The 24,496-nt window shown below is 38.1% G+C and overlaps 1 protein-coding gene across 4 annotated transcripts in view; it reads left to right on the forward strand.

The window, feature by feature from the left end:
* The window catches only part of ppp1r9a (protein phosphatase 1, regulatory subunit 9A), a 201,064-nt gene that overhangs the window by 166,589 nt on the left and 9,979 nt on the right, over positions 1-24,496 (forward strand). For 2 of the 4 annotated variants that reach the window (XM_069913666.1, XM_069913669.1), the window contains 3 exons: positions 1,953-2,072; positions 4,125-4,148; positions 18,508-18,690. In XM_069913666.1, coding sequence (XP_069769767.1) covers positions 1,953-2,072; positions 4,125-4,148; positions 18,508-18,690 — 327 coding nt within the window. The remainder of the gene's footprint in view (positions 1-1,952; positions 2,073-4,124; positions 4,149-18,507; positions 18,691-24,496) is intronic. The other 2 variants (XM_069913668.1, XM_069913670.1) reach the window with 2 other exon arrangements.

The raw sequence follows: 24,496 nt of genomic DNA on the forward strand, positions 1-24,496 counted from the left end.
TCACACCACAAACGATCTACATTTGTTCTTGACCTCTGGTACCTTCTCCCTTCATCTTTGTGGACTTCCTTCATGGGCTCCAGTTTCTTTCCATGTCCCTAAATTGTGTTTACTGTCACATTAATTAGTTGCTGTAAATTATCTCATGTGTAGATAAGGAGTAGGACAGTCTCTGTTGAGTATATGCATGATACTGGAAATTAATGTGGCAATTAGATAGCTCTGAAAGCCAGCATAGTTCTAAATGGTTCTTAATAGATTAAATGGTTACCTCCTATGTGATGAGAAAAATTAAATAGTTCATTAACTATTATTACCCAGTAATTACTTTCAGGTAAATTAAGTTGAGATAGAGATCAGCCATAAAGACTTTAAATTGCAAGGCACACTTGACAGGACAATTATAAAAACAAATATGTGAATGCTAAAAAATACTAGAAATAGTTTGCATGTCAGGAAGTATCTGTGGAAAGAGAATTTTTCTGACAGCATTTTGGTTCAACAATTTTAAGAACCACTGCATCCATGTTTTTGGATAGAAGATACTGGTTATAATTGTGCTTTTATTATATTCAACTTCTCTAAACAAATCTTTTGTTTCTTGGTCATTATCCACCTTTGTCTTTTTATAACTGTTCCTTTTGGGAGTAACTTTCCATTCTACGCTGTCACAGACCTACCCTTTTAATTTTCTCATATCTCTGTGCTTAAAAGTCATCACATTTCCAACCTTCACACATTCTGATGAAAAATCATTGAACTCACTCCTCTCTTCACAGCTGCTCTCTCTTGTCTCAGCTGCTGAGTATTTCTAGCATTTTTTTTTGTTTATTTTCAATGATGTAATTCAATGAATTGTCAGTTCCAAATTAAGCTAGTTTTAGATAGACAGAGCTTCAAAGTATTATAAATAATGGGTTTAAACTAAAAAAAATTCTTAAATATTTTAAAAAGGAAAAATTCCTTACAAAGTTTACATAGGATAACAATAAAAATTATGATACAAAGACATGAAGATTTACCAGGAGCATTGACATTGCTTTTGGCAATCCACGTATAACAAGATAATGCTGAGGTTATTCTTACTGCTTTTCACCATAATACACCAGAAACAATATAATAAGATGCAATGGCAAATATACCTAATTTACAATTTTTTTGTTTCCAAGCAACAAATAGTATTTCTTTTTAATTAATTTTTTAAAGATTTTCCAGAATAAAGCTCCTGAATAAAATATCAAAATATAGCCAATTTTTTTAACCCAATAATCCCATAAATTTAAAGTTTCTATGTTAAAATAATAAAGCTTTACCTAAAAAAAAAACCTTATTCTTAGGATCAAGCAACATGGAAACAACCTTATCATCCCTTCAACTCTATGCTCATGGTCAAGCATCCATTCACACAATCTTGCATTAATCTCATGTTTTATCCTAACATTCTCATCGATTCCTTCAATTGGCAATTTCCAATGGCTAATTAATCTACAAACCTGCATGTAGAAATCAGACTGCTCGTGGAAAGTTATCCTTGTCCAGAAGCCGTGCCAGCTTAATCAGAGCCAATGCCCAAGGTCAGAATTAAACCCACCTCTCTGGTGCTGAGGCAATGTCCCAACTAGAGGCAACATTGTGCATCTACTTTTGAAGCTCATCTCTTTTAAAAAAAAAGACACATTCCTCATTTACACTAAAAAAAATTCTAATTCAATAATCAAATTATACTTCATAGTTTATTTGCAATTAGTTTGAGAACAAATGATTTTTCATTTACCAATTGACATTTTCCAATTTATCCTGCCATCCACATTCATTTTCCCTCACCTCCCAATTCCTCATGCATATTTCAGTAGGGTGTGTATTTAAATATGAATGCAGTTGTTATTTTGGGTATTCATTTGAATCTAATTCAAATAAAGAACTTATTACTATCCAGAATCTTTGATTTGCAGAATTTCACCTACATTGATGACTTTAGTCCCAGTAGCACAAGTTCTGCTGATTTGAGTGGATATGTTGCAGAACCAAATTCTACAGGGCGTTCACACACATTGGTACTCTCCTCTGATGAAGTAAGTGATTTGTGTATAGAAGTAACATTGAAATCATTTTAGTTAGTTTTATTATGTCTTGTATGGAACAAATATTAAAATTATGGCAGGCATTTTTATTGGGTGAGGTGGTTTTCTTTATTTTTTTTCTTTCCTTTCCTTGGGGATAAAAGATTAATCTGTTTCCAGTAGTGTCCCAAAAGAAGTTTGGTGTGTATGTTTCTGAATCTACTTCTAATCCTGTCGTGAAATTTGCCATCATCTACTCACCACATCGTAAGCATTTAAAAGCAATGAAATATTGCCATTCTAAAAGTTAAAATTTACTTTTACTCAGCGGTCTAACTGTATTGCAATGATGCAAACTGAATTAAATCCCAGTTTGCTTTCAAGGTTAAAAATAACTTGACAAATTTGATTTTTTTATTGCTCCCTATGAAATGTAAGTATTGAGTTTTGAATGACTTAGGGGAGAAAATTAAATTCCTGAAGTTAAATTTAACTGAGGAACTGAATAGTACCTTGGAATGTAAGATTATACTTTCTGTTTCAAAACAAAGTTTTGATTCTAGGCAGACTAACAAGGTTTGTGGTGAAATAACTGTTAACATGCTCCATTCTCTTGAATTGTGTTGAATGCTTCAATTTGGCCTAAATTAGATGTTAAACATGATTGGTCTATAAAATGGAAATTTTCACAATGGCACAGGTAATAGACCTTCATGAAATTTGGATGATTTGAATAATTTTAATCCCTATGTGTTAAAAGAGGAATTGATTAAAATCCTTAGAATATAAAGCTTGATATAAACTTTCCTATTACCATACCATACCATAGGTAGGTTGGAGGAGGGGCTTGTTGTGCAGTACAACTAGCTTTATTGCAAATTTAAATGCACATATGAGGATACATGCCTCTTAAGTTATTTAAAAGATTTTAGCATCTGTTAGACTGGTTTCCTTAGGTCTGGATTGCCACTCAGTTATCCCTTGGACTTCCAATCCAAGGACTTCCATAATGTGAAGCACTCACCCAAAAATTCCATGCATACAGTGGATACCATTTACAAAATTACTCAAATGCTACTCTAAAAATACATCACATATCCAAAATTCTTTACCAGCAACAAGAGCATAGGAATAGCAGGTTCCTCTCCAACTCACTACCAACCTAACTTGAAAATGTATTGCAGTTCCTTCATCATTGCTGAGCTTAAATCTCTACTGAATAACATTATGGGGAATACCTTCTTCAGAAGGACTACACAATTCAAGAAAATAACACACCATCATCACCTTCTCAAAAAACATAATTGAGGTGCAACAGCTGCCACACAAAAAAGAAAAAAAGAACAAGGCTTCATCACTAACTCATTATTTGAAGATATCTTCAAGTTTTAGGTATATACACAGACTTTTATCTCCCTCTCTTATCTCAGTCCCTCTTCTACAAGTCTGCCTGCCTGGTAGCTGGTCTCTCAATCTGCTGGTTGAGGAATAGAGGAAAAAAATAGAAATGAGTGGTGCCTTGAATTACAAGATTGTGCTTTCATTTCTTGAGTCTAAGTTTAACTCTTGCCCTCATGACATAAAAGAAAGAGCATTAAGTTGAGCATTCTAGATTTAACAAAAAAAAACTTTATTGCACTTGGTTCCTACTGTGCTCAGTTTGGTACTGCTGGGATAAAATATCCAAGTCCTAATTGCTATGGTGACTTGAGATGTCCATAATGATGTCTGCACAGGTTTTGGTTTGATCTGAGTTTTAAAAAATTATTTAATTGTTGACATTGAGCCATCACAATGCAATTCCTAACATAAATTCATTAACCTCAATGTGTTTAAGATATAGATGTTATTGCAATGGCTGGAATGTTGGAAAGAAACTAGTGAAGTTATTTGAGCTGCATCAAAATAAAACTTACAGAATAAAGCAATATTTTTTCCACAATGTTAACATACTATTCATCTCATTGCATTCAAAAAATGCACAAATAATTAATTTTATTAATATTTGTATTTTTTATGTTCTGAAATTTTTTTTCTTAATTTCTCTTGTTGCTAACTCGGCAGAGTCTGGATATGATAGATGATAAGGTGAGATGCTTGATATAACATTTAGCATATTTTTTTATTTTACGATCTTGTTTTTAACCTGATACTCATGCACTCTGAGATGGTTATGGATAGCAGATGTTAGGACTTTACATTTTAAAAAAAGTAGAATGATAAATTGTGGTTCAATGGGTTGATTTCGGTCACATCAATGAAAGAACAGTAGTGTTCTTGCCCACTATGCATAGTTCCATCCATGTTTCATTCTTTATCCATGTATTTAAGCTTTTTTCCCATTGTTGGGTTTGTATATTTCTTCATTTTCCCTGTTTTGTAATTTAATATACGTTTGTAATAAATTTTTTAACTCTCAGTGTCAGTGATTAAATGTTCAATGCAGCTACTCTCAGGTAATCTTAGACTAACTCCCAGCTTCTCTTTTAATTATGTTTTCATTTGATGATATGAAAATATTGTACTATATGATATTCTATATTTATCTTTTAATTCCTTTTCTTGCCCATTCCTTGAAGAATAAATTATCCATTGTAAAAGGAATTAATAGGTTTTGCATTTGCAACATTTTTGGTATTTGATAATTTATCATCTTTCATTCTACATGTATTCTCCTCCATATTTTTAGTATTGATAGATTATTATGTTGCTCCAGTTTCTCACTCCACTTGTAGAGTAAGTGTTCAGGAACATTTTCCTCTGATTTATATAACTCTACTTTAAAAAAAAAACATTATTTAAAAGAAAACAGAAACATAACATACAGAATATATAGTCAAAGAAATTATTTCATTAATACCCATCCTCCACTCCCCCCCCCACCCTCAGCCAGCTCCCTTAAGGGAAGCAAAAATAAAATAAAATATGAATTATATATATAAAAAAATATTTTTAAATGTTACAACATTTCAAAGTATATCTAAATGCATATATTTCAAATATGGTAACTACTTACTAACAAAAGAAAAATAATTATCATGTAAAGTATAAGTATTTTTTTTCCATATAAACACATACTTTCAATTCATTATGCCTACGAGCTATATTAATCTCAGTATCATCTTTCCAAGTACTTGCAACACATTTACGGACTACTGATAGTACCAAATGTACAAAGGCAATTTGAATTTTATCCAATTCCATTCCTCTTAACAAATATAAACTTCCCAACAAGAAAATCATTGGATCTAACAGTAGTATAAAATTATATAATTTCTCCAAAACTACTTTAATACCTCACCAAAATGATTGAACTTTAACACAATTCCATACAGCATGTAAAAAAAGTTCCAATACATGAACCACATCTAAAACAAGAATCCGAATTACTAAATCCATATTTTTTTAACTTTTCCGGGGTCAAATACAATTGATGTAAATAATTATAATTAACCATTCCATAGTGCACATTGGTCAATATAATTACATTGTCTTAACACATACTTGCCCAATCTTCTTCAGGAAAAATAAACACTAAATCACTCTCCCATTTAAGTTTAGATTTCTCCCAATCTGGCTTATCCATACTACCTTGTAACAAATTATACATAACTAAAATATAGCCCTTTTTAGGTATCGAGGAAGTCAAAGATTCAAATCTCGACAAAGTAGGTAAAATCATCTCTTTACCATAATTATATTTTATCAAAGCTCTAAGTTGATAATACGCAAACAATGAATTAACAGGTATATGAAATCTTTCTTTCAAATGATTAAAAGAAAGAAATTGCCCCTCTACAAAACAATCTTGTATTGTCTTTATACCTTTAGAATACCAAGTCTTTAAATTGTTAAACATTGAAAAAGGAATAAGCTGATTATTTTACAATGGAGTTAAAATTGATAATTTATCTTTCAACCCTAACACCCTGTTTTTTTTTTAACCAAATCTTTAACAAATGTTTCAATATCGGCATATTATATTGCTGTAACAAATTCAATTTCCAACGAAATATAAATTCATGTATTTCAATCCTAGGAATACACGCCATCTCCACTTTAGCCCAGCTAGGAGGCTGATCTAAATCCATCAATCTACTTTAGAACTTCAACTGGGCCCTTCATAATAATTTTGAAAATGTGTTAATTGTAATCCACCCAGTGTATATTTCCATGTAAGTCGATGCAGTGCCATTCGAGCTAATTTACCTTTCCATAAAAATTTTCACTGCTTTATTCAAATCTTGAAACAAAGACTCTCATAAAGTAAACAAGGTAGTGACTGAAATAAATATTGAATTCGTGGAAAAATATTCATTTTAATACAATTAACCCGACCAACCAAAGTTTTTCCACTTAATCAAATCTGCTTTGATCCATCTTAATAAAGGTATATCATTTAATTGATATAATGATTGATAATTCGTATCCATAAACACACCTAAATATTTAATTTTACTTGTCCACCTTAATTTTGTAAAAGTCTTAAATTCAGAATAATCTCCCACTCCAACAGGTAAAATTTCACTTTTATCCCTATTAACTTTATATCCCGATAATTCTCCAAATTTCAACAAGCACTCTTGCAATTTTTTCCGGTTCCGTTAAATATACCAACACGTCATCCGCAAATAAATTAATTTTATATTCTTCATTCTTAACCCATATTTCTCTAATTTCTTAGCTTGAGCTAACTAATAACCAATGCAAATAAAGCTGGGGACAATGGGCAGCCCTGTCGAGTTGAATGGGTCAATTTAAATGGTAAAGAAATTTGTCCATTCGTCACCACCCTAACCATCGGGTTCGTATATAAATCCTTAACCCAACCAATAAAAAAAGGGCCAAATTTAAATTTCTCTAACACCTCAAATAAAAAATTCCACTCAACCCAATCAAAAGCTTTTTCTGCTTCTAATGCAACCATCATTGGATGGTTAGGTTGCTTTCTGTATCCACTGACCAAAGTAATTATTCGATGTATATTGTCTGATTCATTTCTATTTTTAATAAAACCTGTTTGATCAATATGTATCAATTTAGGAAAATATTTAGTGAGTCTATTAGCTAATATTTTCGCTATAATTTTATTATCCACATTTAATAAAGAAATAGGTCCATATGAAGACACTTTCATTAAATCTCTATCTTTTTTTGGAATAACGGTTATTAAAGCACTAGAACATGATTCCAGTAATTTCTGATTTTCAGTAACTTGATTTAACACCTCTCCAAATTCAATAGATAAATCATCATAAAAAAATGTATAAAATTCCACAGGGAATCCATCATCCCCTGGGGACTTTCCATTTGGCATTTCCTGAATAGCTTCCTTAATTTCAAAATCCGTAAAAGGAGATTCCAATTCCTGAACATTAATTCCATCTAATACCGGTAACTTTAATTTAGATAAGTAAGAATCAATAAAACCATTATCCTGTTTCCCCTCAGAAATATATAATTTTTGATAAAATGAATAAAATTGGTCATTAATTTCCTGAGGCTTATGTTATTATTGATTTCTTCTTAACAGCATTAATAATCCAAGACATCTGTTCAGCTTTCAATTGCCAAGCAAGTACTTTATGAGCTCTTTCCCCCAACTCATAATAACGTTGTTTAGATTGATTAATTAAGCGGTCAAACTGATAAGTTTGTAAAGTATTATAAATCAACTTCAACCTCTCCAATGCAATTTTTTTTTCTTCTGTTACCCCTTTCTGAAAATCCTTCTCTAGCTCTGCAATCTTATTTTCTAACTCTAAACTTTCTGCCATATATTGTTTTACTTTCATAGAATAACTAATAATCTGCCCTCTCAAATAAGCTTTTAAAGCATCCCATATTACAAAATGACTATCCTCAGAATTAACATTTTCAGACAGAAATAAAGAAATCTGCTCTTTAACAAAAGTAACAAACTCCGGTTATTTCAATAACATTGCATTAAACCTCCTTCGAAATGACGGACGCACTACCTCCGAACTTTCAAGAGAAAAAAGTAATAATGAATGATAACATAACATAACATAACAATTACAGCACGGAAACAGGCCATTAGGCCCTTCTAGTCCGCACCGAACCAAACACCCCTTTCTAGTCCCACCTCCCTGCACAATGCCCATAACCCTCCATCTTCTTCTCATCCATATACCTGTCCAACCTTTTCTTAAATAATACAATTGACTCCGCCGCCACTATTTCTCCCGGAAGATGATTCCACACAGCTACCACTCTCTGAGTAAAGAAGTTCCCCCTCATGTTACCTCTAAACCTCTGCCCCTTAATTCTTAACTCATGTCCTCTTGTTTTAATCTTTCCTCCTCTTAACGGAAATAGTCTATCCACATCCATTCTGTCTATCCCTTTCATAATCTTAAATACTTCTATCAAATCCCCTCTCAACCTTCTACGCTCCAAAGAATAAAGACCCAATCTGTCCAATCTCTCCCCATACTCCAGATGCTTAAACCCAGGCCACATTCTGGTAAACCTTCTCTGCACTCTCTCCACTCTGTTTATATCCTTCCTATAATTAGGTGACCAGAACTGCACACAGAACTCCAAATTAGGCCGCACCAACGTCTTATACAATCTCAACATCACCTCCCAACTCCTATATTCCATACAATGATTGATAAAGGCCAGCATACTAAAAGCCTTCTTCACCACCCTATTCACGTGAGTTTCTACCTTCAGGGAACGATGTACCGTTACTCCTAAATATTTCTGCTCTTCTGTATTCCTCAATGCTCTCCCATTTACCACATATGTCCTATTCTGATTCTTCTTACCAAAATGAAGCACCTCACACTTATCAGCATTAAATTCCATCTGCCATTTTTCAGCCCACTTTTCTAAGCAGCCCAAATCCCTCTGCAATCCTTGAAAACCTTCTTCATTATCCACTATTCCACCTATCTTAGTATCGTCTGCATATTTACTAATCCAATTCACCACCCCATCATCTAGATCATTAATGTATATAACGAACAACAATGGGCCCAATACAGATCCTTGAGGCACACCACTGGTCACCGGCCTCCAACCTGACAGACAATTATCCACTACCACTCTCTGGCCTCTCCCTTTCAGCCAATGTTCAATCCATTTGACTATCTTAAAATTTATACCTAAAGACTGCACCTTCTTAACTAACCTTCCATGTGGTACCTTATCGAAGGCCTTACTGAAGTCCATATAGACAACATCCACTGCGCTACCCTCATCCACATTCCTAGTCACCTCTTCAAAAAATTCAATCAGATTGGTCAAACATGACCTTCCTCCCACAAATCCATGTTGAGTGCTCCTGATCAGACCCTGTCTATCCAGATGTTTATAAGTACTATCTCTAAGAATTTTCTCCATTAATTTACCTACCACAGACGTCAAACTTACAGGCCGATAGTTGCCAGGCTTCCTCCTTGAACCCTTTATAAATAACGGAACCACATGCGCAATGCGCCAATCCTCCGGCACTATCCCCATATCTAATGACATTTGGAAAATTACCGCCAGAGCCTCTGCTATTTCCTCCTTCACTTCTCTCAATGTCCTGGGGAAGATCCCGTCTGGTCCCGGAGACTTATCCACCTTTATATTCTTCAAAAGCCTTAAAACTACACCTTTTGTAATCTCTATATTCCCCATATTTACCCAATTTGCTTTTTTTATCCCACATCTCCCAATATCCTTCTCCTTAGTGAATACCGAAGAAAAGAAACTGTTCAATATCTCCCCCATTTCTCTAGGCTCCACACACAGTTTTCCACTCTGATTTTCTAAGGGACCAATTTTGTCTCTAGCTTTCCTCTTACCATTAACATATTTGTAGAACTCTTTTGGATTAGTTTTCACCCTGCTTGCCATAGTTTTCTCGTACCTTCTTTTAGCTTTCCTAATTCCTCTCTTAAGATTCCTCTTACATTCAATGTATCTTTCAAACATCTCCTTAACTCCATGCTTCTTATATCTAATGTACGCCTCCCTTTTTCTTCGAACCAAGTTTCCAATATTCCTTGAAAACCACGGCTCTCTCAAACCTTTTGCCCCTCCTTTTAACCTAACAGGAACATAAAGCTTTTGCACTCTCAAAATCTGATCTTTAAAAGACTTCCATCTCTCTACTACATCCTGCCCATAAAACAAATTGTCCCAATGCACACCCTGCAAGTCCTTTCGCATCTCCTCAAATCTAGCTTTTCCCCAATCAAAAACCTCAATCCTTGGCCCTGATTTCTCTCTTTCCATAATGACATTGAAGCTGATGGCATTATGATCACTGGACCCGAAGTGCTCGCCAACACTAACCTCCGTCACTTGACCCATCCCATTTGCCAACAGTAGATCTAACACTGCTCCTTCTCTGGTCGGCACCTCTACATATTGTTGTAAAAAACTATCTTGCACACATTTCACAAACTCTAACCCATCCATTCCTTTCACAGAATGTGTTTCCCAATCTATATGTGGAAAATTAAAATCTCCCATAATTACAACCCTGTGCTTATCACAAATATCTACTATCTCCCTACAGATTTGCTCCTCTAGGTCTCGGTCCCCTCCGGGTGGTCTATAATACACCCCTACAAGTGTAACCTCTCCTTTCCTACTCCTCAGTTCCACCCAAATAGCCTCCGTGGATGTGCCCTCTAATCTATCCTTCCTAGGCACCGCTGTAATATTTTCCCTGACAAGCAATGCAACCCCACCTCCTCTTGCCCCTCCGACTCTATCACACCTAAAACAACGAAACCCAGCTCATCCACCTTTTTTACAATACTCCTGGCATTAAAATATATGAATTTCAGGGATTTCCCATTTTTTAATCCCTGTTTTCCCTCATCTTTAAGAACAACATTATTTACTTTTCCTGCCAATTGCCCTTCATCTTCTTCCAGAGCATTTCCCTTCTCTATCACCTGCCCATCCATATTCAAATACTTACTACAAACTTTCATTGTTTGCATTCTAACCTTCTCCTTACTGCTCTGTACTATTTTGTTCCCTCCCCCCAACCATTCTAGTTTAAAGGATCCTGAGTAGCCCTAGCAAATACCTCTGCCAGGATTCTGGTCCCCCTGGGATTTAAGTGTAACCCGTCCTTACTGTACAGGTCACATCTCCCCCAAAAAAGGTCCCAGTTATCCAGAAACTTAAAACCCTGCCCCTTACTCCACCCCTTCAGCCACGTGTTAATCCTCCACCTCATTCTATTTCTATTCACACTGTCACGTGGCACAGGGAGTAATCCAGAGATTACCCCCTTTGCGGTCCTTCTTTTTAACTCCCTACCTAACTGCCTGTACTCACTTTTTAGGACCTCTTCTCTAATTCTCCCTATGTCATTGGTACCTACATGTACCACGACCTCTGGCTCCTGTCCCTCCCACTTTAGGATATCTGGGACACGAGCAGCAACATCTCGGACCCTGGCACCAGGGAGGCAAACCACCATCCGGTTCTCCTTGCTGCGTCCGCAGAATCCCCTATCCGTCCTCTTAACTATGGAGTCTCCTACCACAATTGCCCTCCTCTTCCTTTCCCTCCCTTTCTGAGCTACAGGGGCCGACCTCGTGCCGGAGGCACAGCCACTGTCACTCCCCCCAACCTTGATGTCCCCCTCAACAGTGCTCAAAGAGGCGTACTTATTGCTGAGGGTTACATTCACAGGGCTCGTCTCTGGCACCTTACGTTCTTTTGTCCCTCTCCTAACAGTTACCCACCTTTCATCCTCCCGTGGCCCTGGCGTGACCACCTGGCTGTAACTCCTGTCTATGACTACCTCTGTTTCCCTAACCAGCCTGAGGTCATTGAGCTGCAGCTCTAGTTCCCTAACACGGTCCCTGACAATCTGCAGCTCGACACACCTAGTGCAGATATGGACATCTGGGAGTCTGGAAGACTCCAGGACCTCCCACATCCGGCACTCCCGACAACACACAGCCTTAACACTCATCCCTTACCCCAATGAAGAAGTAATGAAGACTATCTTAGCTTTCTCTCCGCCTGCTTTCGCCGAAGCCTGATGAGCCAAAGGCTGGAAGTCCCACTCCATCACTGGGCCACTCACTCGCTGGGCCGCTCGCTGTCCCTCTTATTTATTGGCCTTTTACCAATTAACCCCTTCACACTCTCCTGTACGCTGGCTCGACCAATGGCCGCCTCCGACGCCGACTCCTCCCCGCAGACCCTGGTAAGAGACTTTTTAAAAAGTTTTCTTACCTGCCCCGGACTCTTTTCTTTTCTGTCCTTCTCCTCTCTCCTCTCCTCTCCTCTCCTCTCCTCTCCCTACTGCTAAGCTCTGTCCCCAGTAAGAGTCTTTAAAAAGACCTTACCTTCCCGTCACACTCTCCTGTACGCTGGCTCGACCAATGGCCGCCTCCGACGCCGACTCCTCCCCGCAGACCCTGGTAAGAGACTTTTAAAAAAGTTTTCTTACCTGCCCCGGACTCTTTTCTTTTCTGTCCTTCTCCTCTCTCCTCTCCTCTCCTCTCCTCTCCTCTCCTCTCCTCTCCTCTCCTCTCCTCTCCTCTCCTCTCCCTACTGCTAAGCTCTGTCCCCAGTAAGAGTCTTTAAAAAGACCTTACCTTCCCGCCACACTCTCCTGTACGCTGGCTCAACCAATGGCCGCCTCCGACGCCAACTCCTCCCCGCAGACCCTGGTAAGAGACTTTTAAAAAAGTTTTCTTACCTGCCCCGGACTCTTTTCTTTTCTGTCCTTCTCCTCTCTCCTCTCCTCTACTCTCCTCTCCTCTCCTCTCCTCTCCCTACTGCTAAGCTCTGTCCCCAGTAAGAGTCTTTAAAAAGACCTTACCTTCCCGTCACACTCTCCTGTACGCTGGCTCGACTAATGGCTGCCTCCGACGCCGACTCCTCCCCGCAGACCCTGGTAAGAGACTTTTAAAAAAGTTTTCTTACCTGCCCCGGACTCTTTTCTTTTTTGTCCTTCTCCTCTCTCCTCTCCTCTCCTCTCCTCTCCTCTCCTCTCCTCTCCTCTCCTCTCCTCTCCTCTCCTCTCCCTACTGCTAAGCTCTGTCCCCAGTAAGAGTCTTTAAAAAGACCTTACCTTCCCGTCACACTCTCCTGTACGCTGGCTCGACCAATGGCCGCCTCCGACGCCAACTCCTTCCCGCAGACCCTGGTAAGAGACTTTTAAAAAAGTTTTCTTACCTGCCCCGGACTCTTTTCTTTTCTGTCCTTCTCCTCTCTCCTCTCCTCTCCTCTCCTCTCCTCTCCTCTCCCTACTGCTAAGCTCTGTCCCCAGTAAGAGTCTTTAAAAAGACCTTACCTTCCCGTCACACTCTCCTGTACGCTGGCTCGACTAATGGCTGCCTCCGACGCCGACTCCTCCCCGCAGACCCTGGTAAGAGACTTTTAAAAAAGTTTTCTTACCTGCCCCGGACTCTTCTTTTCTGATCTGATGTAACTCAACTTTTATATTCAGCTCGTAATACTCTACCTTGTAAATGCGCTGATACCAAAAATAAATCAATTTTAAAAAATGAATCATGTCTCGAAGAATAAAAAGAAAAATCCTTTTCTGTAGGGTTAACTTTTCTCTAAATATCCACCAAATTTAAATACTTCAAAGGGTCGAGAACACTATTAAAATCACCACCAACATTAGCTTGAGTTAACAATAAAAAAGCTTCTGAAATAAACAGCTCATCATCTATATTAGGAGCATAAAGATTCAACAAAATCCACGATTCAGCAAAAATTTTACAATTCACTCTCAACACCCTACCCGCATACCCCTCTAAAGATTCCAATTCAAAAGGTAAATTTTTATGGATCAAAATCCCTACTCCCCTTGCCTTAGAATTAAAAGAAGAAGCAAAAACATGACCAACCCAATCCCTTTTCAATTTCAAATGTTCTTTCTCAGTCAAATGCGTTTCTTGTAAAAAAGCAATATCAATTTTCAATTTTTTTTTACATCGGCCAATATTCTTTTTCTCTTGATTGGATTATTTAACCCTTGCACATTAAGAGTTGCAAAGTTCAATTGAGAGATTTTTTTAACTACTAATGTAATGATACACTATAAAATAATACTCCCTTCTACAATTCTTCCAGAAAAAAACTCCCTCAAAAAAATAAATAAAAATAAAGTAAAAATAACAAAACAACAAAACAAAAAAAACCAAAACCAAAATAAAAACCACCCAAAGGTAGTAATACCCTAAAAATCTGGGTGTGGTAAACCCATTAGTGGCAGATGACTATCAAAGTTTTCAATGTCATCTACCCCACCCCCAGCCAGATACATATTGATTATTTAATCAAACACAATCAAAAATAGTCCACATATTCAACCCAATGATTCCAAGCCCAATGACTGCTCCGGATCTTCAACATCAAAAAGACTCTATGTCATTTCTTCTTTCCTTCCATTCTTTCCATTCCCATGTCCATTTCTATTTCCATTCACTCTCCTTTTAGGAGATAATGGAGGAGGAGATCCATTTCTTCGCAATTCCAGCAAAGAATTAGGAAAAACCAAGGCATCATGATCATTCTCAAAAAATTGAGATTGAAAATTACCATAGAAAACTTTCAAAATTGCAGGATAATGAAAAGTAAACTTGTAACCTTTTCGCCACAAAACATCTTTAGCTGTATTCTCGTCGTCTTCTAATAACCTCCTGACTCAAATCAGCATAAAAGAACAGGAGGAGGGACCCCTTATAGGCCATGCTGCCCGCGCGCACGACTTCACATGGATGCGGGTCGTCAACGGCCGAACCATTAATGGACATTGATTCTGTCTTGCATTCTTTACTGCCATACGTAGAATCATTTCACGATCTTGATATTTTAAACAACAAATCAAAACTGCTCTCGGTGCTTGTCCTGGAAGTAGTCTTCTTCTCAAAGCCCTATGAGCCCTATCCAATTCCAAACCTTCAGGGAAAAACTCTTTAACCAGCACCTCTGGGATCCAGTGCTTAAAATTTTTTAAGGTCAGCACCTTCCATATCCTCTGTAAGTCTAACTATTTTCACATTATTCCTCCAAATTTGATTTTCCAATGAATCAATCTTCTTCATTAAATCTCTTTTCTGAATCCCCCAATTTACAAAAGAGCCTTCCACTTTTTCCATTTTTTCTCTATTTCGTTCCACTTGAGAAAGCTGTTTCAATTTTCTTAATATAACTTTTAACATAATTTCCTGCTTCACAGTTGACATTTCATCACATAAAGTATTCATTTTTATTTTCATCTCCATAAATCCTTGAGTCATTTGAGTTGATATTTGTTTTGACATATTATGCATTTGCTGTATTTGACCAGCAATCCCTTCCAGAACAGTAAATACTGAATCCAGTCCAGATTCCAGTTCCACTTTTTGAGATTCACCCTCTTTAACAGCAAGCTCCTCCTCCTGGACGTATTCCAATAAGTTAAGTTCCTCTTCTTCCTCAGTCAGCACAGTTCCCTTAACTGAATGGCTGCGGGTCTGGATGCCTGCTGCTGGCACCCTGACCTCTTCGGGATGCCAGTGCTCAGGCTCCCCCACAGCGCTGATTTTCTCCAATAGCTCCCGGGCCCGCAATGCCACACGCAGGCCAGGTGAAGCCATCGGACGTGCAAAGGCGTCTTCTGACGCTACCCTGCGCGCCACCGGGCCGCCCAGCAGGCTCGCGGGACCCCTTATAGGCCATGCTGCCCGCGCGCACGACTTCACGTGGATGCGGGTCGTCAACGGCCGAACTCACTGATGTGCCGGCGCCATCTTGCGGATGCAGGATCGGCGCCGGAGTCAAAAGCGAATGGGCTGGAGTCCTCTGAGGCTTGGAGACTCCCAACGATGACTCCATAGATTCAGCAATACAGGTAGGCCTCAATTCTTCCACACTTTTATATGGTAGTTTTTTCTGAAGCTGAGGTTTAGGCTTTTTCACGTGAGATGCCATCATAAAGCACTGTTATTTAAATAACTGTAAATCTTATTTTTAATCACTTTTAGACTATTTAATGATCCAGCTGGGGAGAGGTGGAACACACGTCTTCCTTCTACGCCATCTTGCCACACCCCCCTATAGCTCTATCTTAAGCCAAGCCAGTTTTTCTCCTGCTTGGTAGAAGTTTGACAAAAATCTTAATTGGGCTGCCCTACAATAGTTTTTGAAATTTGGTAATTGCAATTCCCCTTGTTTATATGTCCAAGTTAGTTTATCCAAAGCTCCTCTTGATTTTTTGCCTTTCAGTTGGAACTTTCTTATTAATTTATTCAATTGTTTAAAGAATTCCCGTCAAGGGAATCAGTAATGTTTGGAATAAGTACCGCAGATGTGGAAATACATTAATTTTGATGCAGTTTACTCTCCCTATTAGAGTTAGTGGTAGTTATTTCCATTTCTCTAAATCTTTTTCTATTTTTCTCATTAATGGTTGATGATTTGAGTTAAATTATTATCTATTATGATACCTAATTAACATATGACCTGTGATTGCCATTTGAAAGCAGATTCCCTTTTACATTCCATATAGTCAACTTTATTCATTGGTATCACCTCACTTTTATAATGTTAACCTTGTATCGTGATATTGCCCCATATTCTTTCAATTTTATATATAACCTCTTTATTGATTTATCTGGGTGTGTTAAGTATATTATAATATCATCTGCAAATAAGCTAATTTTAAATTCTTCCTCTTTTATCTTTATTCCCTTTATCATGGGGTCTTTTCTTATTAGTTCTGCCAATGGTTCTATAGCTAAAGCAAACAGGGAAGGAGATAGTTATTGAGCTACTCAATTTAATGTAATCTGAAAGACATCCTTTCTTTACCACTTTTGCCATAGGATCATTATATAGTGCCCTCATCCAGTTAATTAATGTTTCCAGTAATTTAAATTTCTGTAGTACTTTAAAAAGATAATTCCATTCAACCCTATAGAAGGCTTTCTCTGCATCAAGAACTACTGATACAGAAATTTTGCTTGCGCTGTATAAATCAGTTTAAAAAATTTACACACATTATCTGCCATTCTTCTGTTTTTAACAAATCCCGTCTGATCTGACTTCACCAATTTCGGTACACAATCCATTAATCTATTTGCTAATGGTTTTGCAATTAATATGTAGTCTGCATTTAGTAAAGATATTGGCCTATATGAAGCCGGTGAGAACAGGTCCTTTTCTGTTTTTGGAATTACTAAGATTATTGCCATTTTGCAAGATTCTGGGTCACTTCCACTTGTTTCATTACCTCTAAGAGGAGTGGAATTAGTAGATTATTGAATTCCTTTTAAAATTCCATGGGAAATCTATCTTCACCTGGTGCTTTATTATTTGGTAATGTCATTAGTGTATCGTATATTTCTGTGGTTGTCAGGGGTTTTAGTAATTTATCTTGTTCTTCCAATTGTAATTGAGGTAATTCAATATTTGACAAGAGTTTATCTACTTTAGCATTCTTCCCTAGGAATTTGGTTTGATATAGTTGCTTTTAAAATTGTGGATTATATGAAATCTGATATGGTTATGCAAAAGTTTGTCATAATTAATATTAATGCACCATTAAATAGTTAGATTTTTTATTATTTTCTCTAGTTTTTCATGGTACTTATCAGTGTATATATTTTGCATACAAATATAACAAACCACGTTGGTTCCTTGCATTTCATAAACTGAGTTTCCATTTGAGAGATCAAATGCAAAATGTTTGGAGAAATATGACAAATTGGACAGGAACACCCTAATTCATGCATTTTACTGCTGGTTTGGTTACCAGACACTTCTGTCTGAATTGGACATTAATGAAAGCAAGCATTGTTAAACTTCATTTTATCTCAAAACAAGATCTAGCCCAATGCATTTTTTGTGATAGATTTGTTTAGAGGTATTCATCATTTTAACCAACTTAGGATATTTGGCTGAAGTAAATCTGAATCCAAATAGACCACTAATTGATAGATGGCAAAAATGTCAAGTGGATGAGCATCTGTCCTGGCAGCAAAGGCTACAAGGTTGATTAAAATAGTAGATAATTACATCATTTTGCCTGAACATTTGAGGGATGAAGGTTCTTGGGTGGTGAGGTGGGGGAAAGGGATGGCTCTCTTGGAATTGATGGCTGGAAAAAGGTAAATATCAGAACAGAGTGAGAAGACATGGAGATAAAGGAGAGATGTTCTTTTATTTTTGCTCTCCCTCCCCTTTGCCAGCCTCCCACCAATTCTGAATTAGTGGATTTGAATTAATAGCTCATAGCAGAGATTAATGTCATGTATGTAATATGTGGAAAGTAAACAAAGAACTGCATATACTTTGTATAGCCTTTTATAGACTTCCGTAAGCATCACTTGAACTTCTGCCAAAAACAAAATTCCAGGGAATATGATTATCTTTAAATAACAACAAACAAAATGTCAAGAAGTTGATATTATGTTATTTTCACTACTATGAATTTCTGTTTGTACTCTTAAAGATTCTTGATGAAGGACATTCACCCAAACATAATCAATGGAAGACTTGTGCTGTTTTGGAATGGAGCACTCATCAGGTTTCTCATTGGCTTATGGGACTAAACATGGAACAATACATTCCACAATTTATTGCCAAAAGCATTGATGGAGAGCAATTGCTTCAGCTGGATGGAAACAAACTGAAGGTGAGCAGATTTTCTAAAAATAACATTTACTAGTTTTTGTTTGTGTTTGAATATAAAGTTCATAGCACATTTATTAGAAATGGTATCTTGTATCATAGAAGTACACAAATCGAGCTGTGATGGTAATGGTCATAGGACCATAAGAGCAAAATTATGCACAGTACTTCAGGTGTAGCCTCAACAATACCCTGTATATTTGCAACAGAACTTACTTGTTTCCAAATTCCAACCCCTTTGCTATATAGTCTGAAATACCATTTGCCCACTTGACTATTTTGTGCATCTCCTGTTTCTTTAAGATTCATGCACAAGAATATTTAATACCTAATTTAACCTAATCCTTTTCCATTTAACAATCTGCCTTTTGACTTGTTTCTAACATGCATGACCTCATATTTTCCCACGAAACTCCATTTTCTCACTCAGTCATGTTGCAAAATCTGCCATATCCTCATCACAATTTATCCTTCATTCTATTTTTGTGTCATCAACAAATTTGGATACCTATATTCTGCCTGCACCTCCAAGTCATTAATATGAAATAATAAATAATTGAGGGCCAAGTACAGATCTCTAAAAATACTCTACTAGTTATATCCTTCCAACCTGTGAAAGATCCACTCTGTCTCATTCTCTTTTCCTTGTGATAACCAGTTTTCAGTCTTTGCCAATACACTTACTCTAATGTCATGGGCTCTTGCAACATCTCATCCCCAGGCCATTCCCAAGTGTTACGTGCTAAACAAGTCAAGTTTATTTTCATATATATCAAGATACAATGCAAAAGTTTGTTTTGTGAGCACTCTGTTTTACTTCCAGTAACTTTCTTCTATTAAGCAAAGGTGGCTGTTAGTAGGAAGGGATTGGTAAATAAGAGAGACGAAAAGAGTGATCCTTTGGAGAAGAGAGGGAAGATGTGTCTGGTGAAGGGATCCAGTTGTACGTGACAGAAATTGCAGAGAATATGTATGCAGAGGCAGGTGGTAGGTGAAGACCAAGGGAGCCCAGTCCATTTTATGTAGGGCAGGGGAAGGGCTGAGGGCAGTTGTGCAAGAAATGGAGGAGTTGCGGGTGAAGGCTACTTTGAGAGCAGAAAGGGGTAAGCCACATTTACGAAAGAAGTGCGAACTGTGCAAAAGGAAGTCTTCAGAATCTGCATAATTTTTTGCCAGGGCACCAGTGACTAGAGCAAAGGATGGAGGGGATACCGCAAGTTCTAAAAATGGCTGAGTTTAGTGTGAGACCTACAGGAAAGATGTCAATAAAGATCGCAGGAAAGATGTATTGGGATGTTGTTGGGACTTGAGGAACTGAGTTACAGGGAATGATTAAACAGTTTAGGGATTTATTTCTTAGTGTATAGAAGACCAGCCTATTTGAGTGAGTTGTTTTAAAAAGAGTGCAGAGCGGGGACTCGAGCCATTGTGAACTCTGAGCCATCGCAGACAGAGGAGGAATGTAGGACTCAGGAGAGCGGTAAGTGGAGGGAATCAGCTTAGGTGAGTGAGTTGTTTTAAAAAGAGCACGGAGGCCAACTGAAGGGTTAAATAGAGTGTTAATTTGTGGGACTGAGTACTTGAGATTGTTACGGGCCCAGAGGACCCCAAAACCCAGCAGCAATAGAAATTCACTAAGACAAATAGTTACTTAAATAAAAGTGATTTTGAATTTCCTTTAAACATAAAAACAGGATCAGACTTTAACTTATTACTATTAACTTCACTTTACCCCCTTCTAATTCTAAGCGCACATGTATGTAATGTGTGTAAGTTCAGAAATGTTTTTTGATTCACAGTCCAATCTCACTTCTCACTCCTCCAACTTTACCGGTATCAGACAATTCTTATACTGTGCTCAGAATTTAGCATTTATGAATTTTCACCAAGCTCTGGTGCTTAAAGGTAATTGGTTACCGCTCAGGAAAGTTCTTGTTGGTTTCAGAGAGAGATTTGTTGCTTGTTGGACACACAGAAACTGATTCCCTCCAATCAGCCATTTCAGGTCTTGCCAAAGACACTTGCCCCATCAAGGTTTTCCAAATGATAACCTCTTCTTCTGCAGGTAACCATAGAGTTCCTTTTGTTTCCTTTATTTCAGGTGAAACACTTCAGCCAGCCATTTCCTCTTGAATGTACCACAAGGGTTTTCAACAGACTGAACCCCATCTTCAAAATATGGTTTCAACAATCTACCAGCTTACCATGACTCCAGAAACAAGTTTTCTCTCTCTCTCTCAGAAAGCCTAATTGGTCTCCTCTCCCTCTCTGCTTGCAAAACCACATGACCTTCTTAGAACAGCAAAACTGCAACCAGACAGATTGCAGCACCGGACCCAAACCTCTGAGCCCGTTCATCTGTTGCTTTCAAAACAATAATCCATTACTCCACAGCATGTCCAATTAACACCTACTTGTGAAGTTTCTTGAGCTTGGATTCTTCTATTTGCACCTCCTTATGAAAACCTCTAGCAAAGCAGATTTCATTGTCCCTACAAAGGTCTTGGGTTGAAGTGTCTGGTTTGAGCAAAAGCTCTTGCATTTTAAATGAGATCTGTTTTGTGAAGTGTTTGTGACCTACACTACCCCCACAATCTGTCTCCTTCAAAAACATATCTATATGTGATATAAAATATAATATAATCCATCACAAGATAATTGGCTGAGACAAATAAAAGGAGGGGAAGCTGAAGAGGTGCAGCCAGTGTGTGATTGACTCAGGGAAGGAGTGGAGCTTTGAGGCTTGGGCTTGAGAGGCTTAGGTGAGCAGAGGTTGACAACGAGCTTGCTTCCAGTGAGGTAAGGCCAGATGGGGTAATTTAATCCTTTAATTAAATTAGGAGTAGGTAATGGAGTTAGCTAGGGCAGTGGATTGCTCTATTTTCAGGATGTGGGAAATCTGGAACAGCACAATTGTCCCTCATCACTACACCTGAAAAAGGTGCATCCAGCTCCAGCTTCTGACAAATTTCGAGATAGAGCTAGAGCTGGATGAACTCTGGATCATTAGCGAGGCAGAGGGGGTGATAGAGAGGAGCTTCAGGGAGACAGTCACCTTAAAAGTCAGGAGGCAGGTAGCTGGGTAACTGTCAGGAGAGGGAAGGGGAATAGACAGAGAGAGCCGAGCACCCCTGTGGCCATTCCCATCAACAATAGTATACCGTATTAGATACTGTTCGTGTGGACATCCTACCAGGGACAAGTTATAGTGGTCACATCTCTGGCACCGAGGAAGGAGGAAAGAGGAGAACAGTAAAGATGGAGATGGGAATTCAAAAGTTTGGGAAACTGATAGGAGGTTCTGTGGGAGATACCAAGAATACCAGATGGTCTGTTGCATCATTGGTGCCAGGGTCCGCGATATCCCTGGTTGAGTTCTTGATATTGTTATGAGCCCAGCGGACCCATAAACCCATCAGCAATAGATATTCACCAAGACAAATTGTTACTTAAACAAAAGTTGCTTTTAATTATCTTTAAACATAAAAACAAAATCACACTTTAACTTATCACTTTTAACTTAACTAACCTAACTTAACCCCCTTCTAATTCTAAGGGCATGTGTATGTACAAGTTACAGAAAAATTATTTGATTCACAGTCCATTCTCACTTCTCATTCCTCCAAGTTCATTGGTTGCAGGCAATTCTTATACTGTGCACAAAATGTAGCGTTTATGTTCACTAGGCTTTGGTGCTAGAAAGGTAAATGGGTACCACTCAGAAAGTTCTTGTTAGTTTTCAGAGAGAGAGATTTGTTGTTTGCTGGTCACCCACAACAGTGTCTTGCCGAAAAAACTTGCCCCATCATAATGATAACCTCTTTCTTTCAGATCACCACAGAGAGCCTTTTTGTTCCTCTTATTTCAAGTGAATCTTTAGGCAGCCAGTCCTCTCCTCTTGCATGAACCACAAGGGCTTTGACCAGGCTGAACTAAGCACTCACAACCCATCTTCCAAATGAGGTTTTCCACAAGTTTGCCAGCTTATTCTGTTTCAGTCCCAGCTGCTGCTGCTGACTGTAAAACTGCAGAACTTTCTCTCCCTCTCTCTCTCTCTCACACAAAGAAAAAGCCTGTTTTACTCTCTTTGCTTGCAAAACCCCATGACCCTCTTAGAACAGCAAGTTCCACCCCAGTCAGCCTGCAGCTCTGACAAGTTCTTTCATCTGTTGCCTTTTTGTAAACAACAATCCATTAGTGAAGTCTCTTGGGCACTCTCCAAAGTTTTTGCAAAGGCTCCTGGCACCAGATTGCCTAGCATGAGCAGAGCTCCAGTATTTTAAATAAGATCTATTTTAAAGTGTTTGTATGTGACTTACACTAAAAAGCTTTCCCCAATTTATCTCCCAAAATCATAGCTATATACAATTCAAAGACAACATAATCTGTTACAGTATTCTCGGGTTGAGCAGCCAGATGTTGTGATTCATGTAGGGGCCAATGACATGGGTAGGAAGGATGAGGAGGTTCTGCAAAGAGAGTTTATGGAGTTAAGGGCAAAGTTGAAGGACAGGACCTCCAGGGTTGCGATCTCAGTAGTGCTACCCTTGCCATGAGCTAGTGAGGCTATAGGAAGTTAATGTAGCTAAATATGTGCTAAAGAGGTACAGAAGGGAGGGCTTCATGTTTCTGGACAATTGGGCTCTGTTCCAGGGAAGGTGGACCTGTTCTAACGGGACGGTTTGCACCTGAACTGAGGGGAAACTAACATAATTGTGGATAGGTTTACTGGTGCTGCACTTGAAAGGGATTTAAACTAGATAGGTCATGTATAGACAGAAATCAAAAGTTTGTATGTGATAGAAATGTTCTCGGGTGTATTTATTTCAATGCAAGGAGTATTGTGGGAAAGGCAGATGAGCTTAGGACATGGATTGGCACATGAGATAATGTTATTTGCTATTTTTGAGACTTGGTTGCAGGAGGGGCAGGACTGGCAACAAAGTTCTGAGGCTCCGTTATTTTAGACGTGATGGGGGGGGTGTGAAAGGGGGAGGAATGGAATTGCTAGTCAGGGAAAATATCACAATTGTGCTTAGATAGGACAGCTCAGAGGGTTCGTCTACAGATGCTATATAGGTGGAGCTGAGGAACGGGAAAGGTGTGACCACACTGATAGGGTTGTTTTATAGACCACCCAATAGTCAGAGAGAATTGAAGGAGCAAATCCATAGAGAGATAGCAGACTGATGTAAGAAATAGATAGTTGTAATAATAGGAGATTTTAACTTTCCACATACTGACTGGGACTCCCATACTCAATGAGACACACATACTGTAAAAGGGGTGAATCGCTTGGAGTTTGCCACATGTGCTCAGAATAGTTTTTTAAATCAATATATAGAGGTACCAATGAGAGAGGATGTGATACTTGATCTCCTATTAGGGAACCAGATAGGTCAAGTGATGTATGTGTAGGTGAAATTTTGGGTCCAGTGACCATAATATCATTAGTTTAGTTGATTATAGATAAGGTCCTCGAGTTGAGATTCTATTTTTTTTAAATGAGAAAGGATCTAGGAAGAGTGGATTGGGATAAATTGGTTTCTGGTAAGGATGAGTTCAGCATATGGAAGGCCTTCAAAGGAGACATTTTGAGGGTGCAAAGTTTGCATGTTCTTGTCAGGATTAAAGGTAAAGTTAACAGGCATAGGGAACCTTGTTTTCCATATAATATTGGCAATCTGGTTATAGCAGGTGTAGGCAACAAGGAGCAATGAGGTATGTTATGAGCCCAGAGGACCCCAAAATGCAGCAGCAATAGATATTCACCAAGAGAAATGGTTACTTAAACAAAAGTTGCTTCTAAT

This window comes from Narcine bancroftii, chromosome 1, assembly GCF_036971445.1.
Source record: "Narcine bancroftii isolate sNarBan1 chromosome 1, sNarBan1.hap1, whole genome shotgun sequence".
NCBI lineage: Eukaryota > Metazoa > Chordata > Chondrichthyes > Torpediniformes > Narcinidae > Narcine > Narcine bancroftii.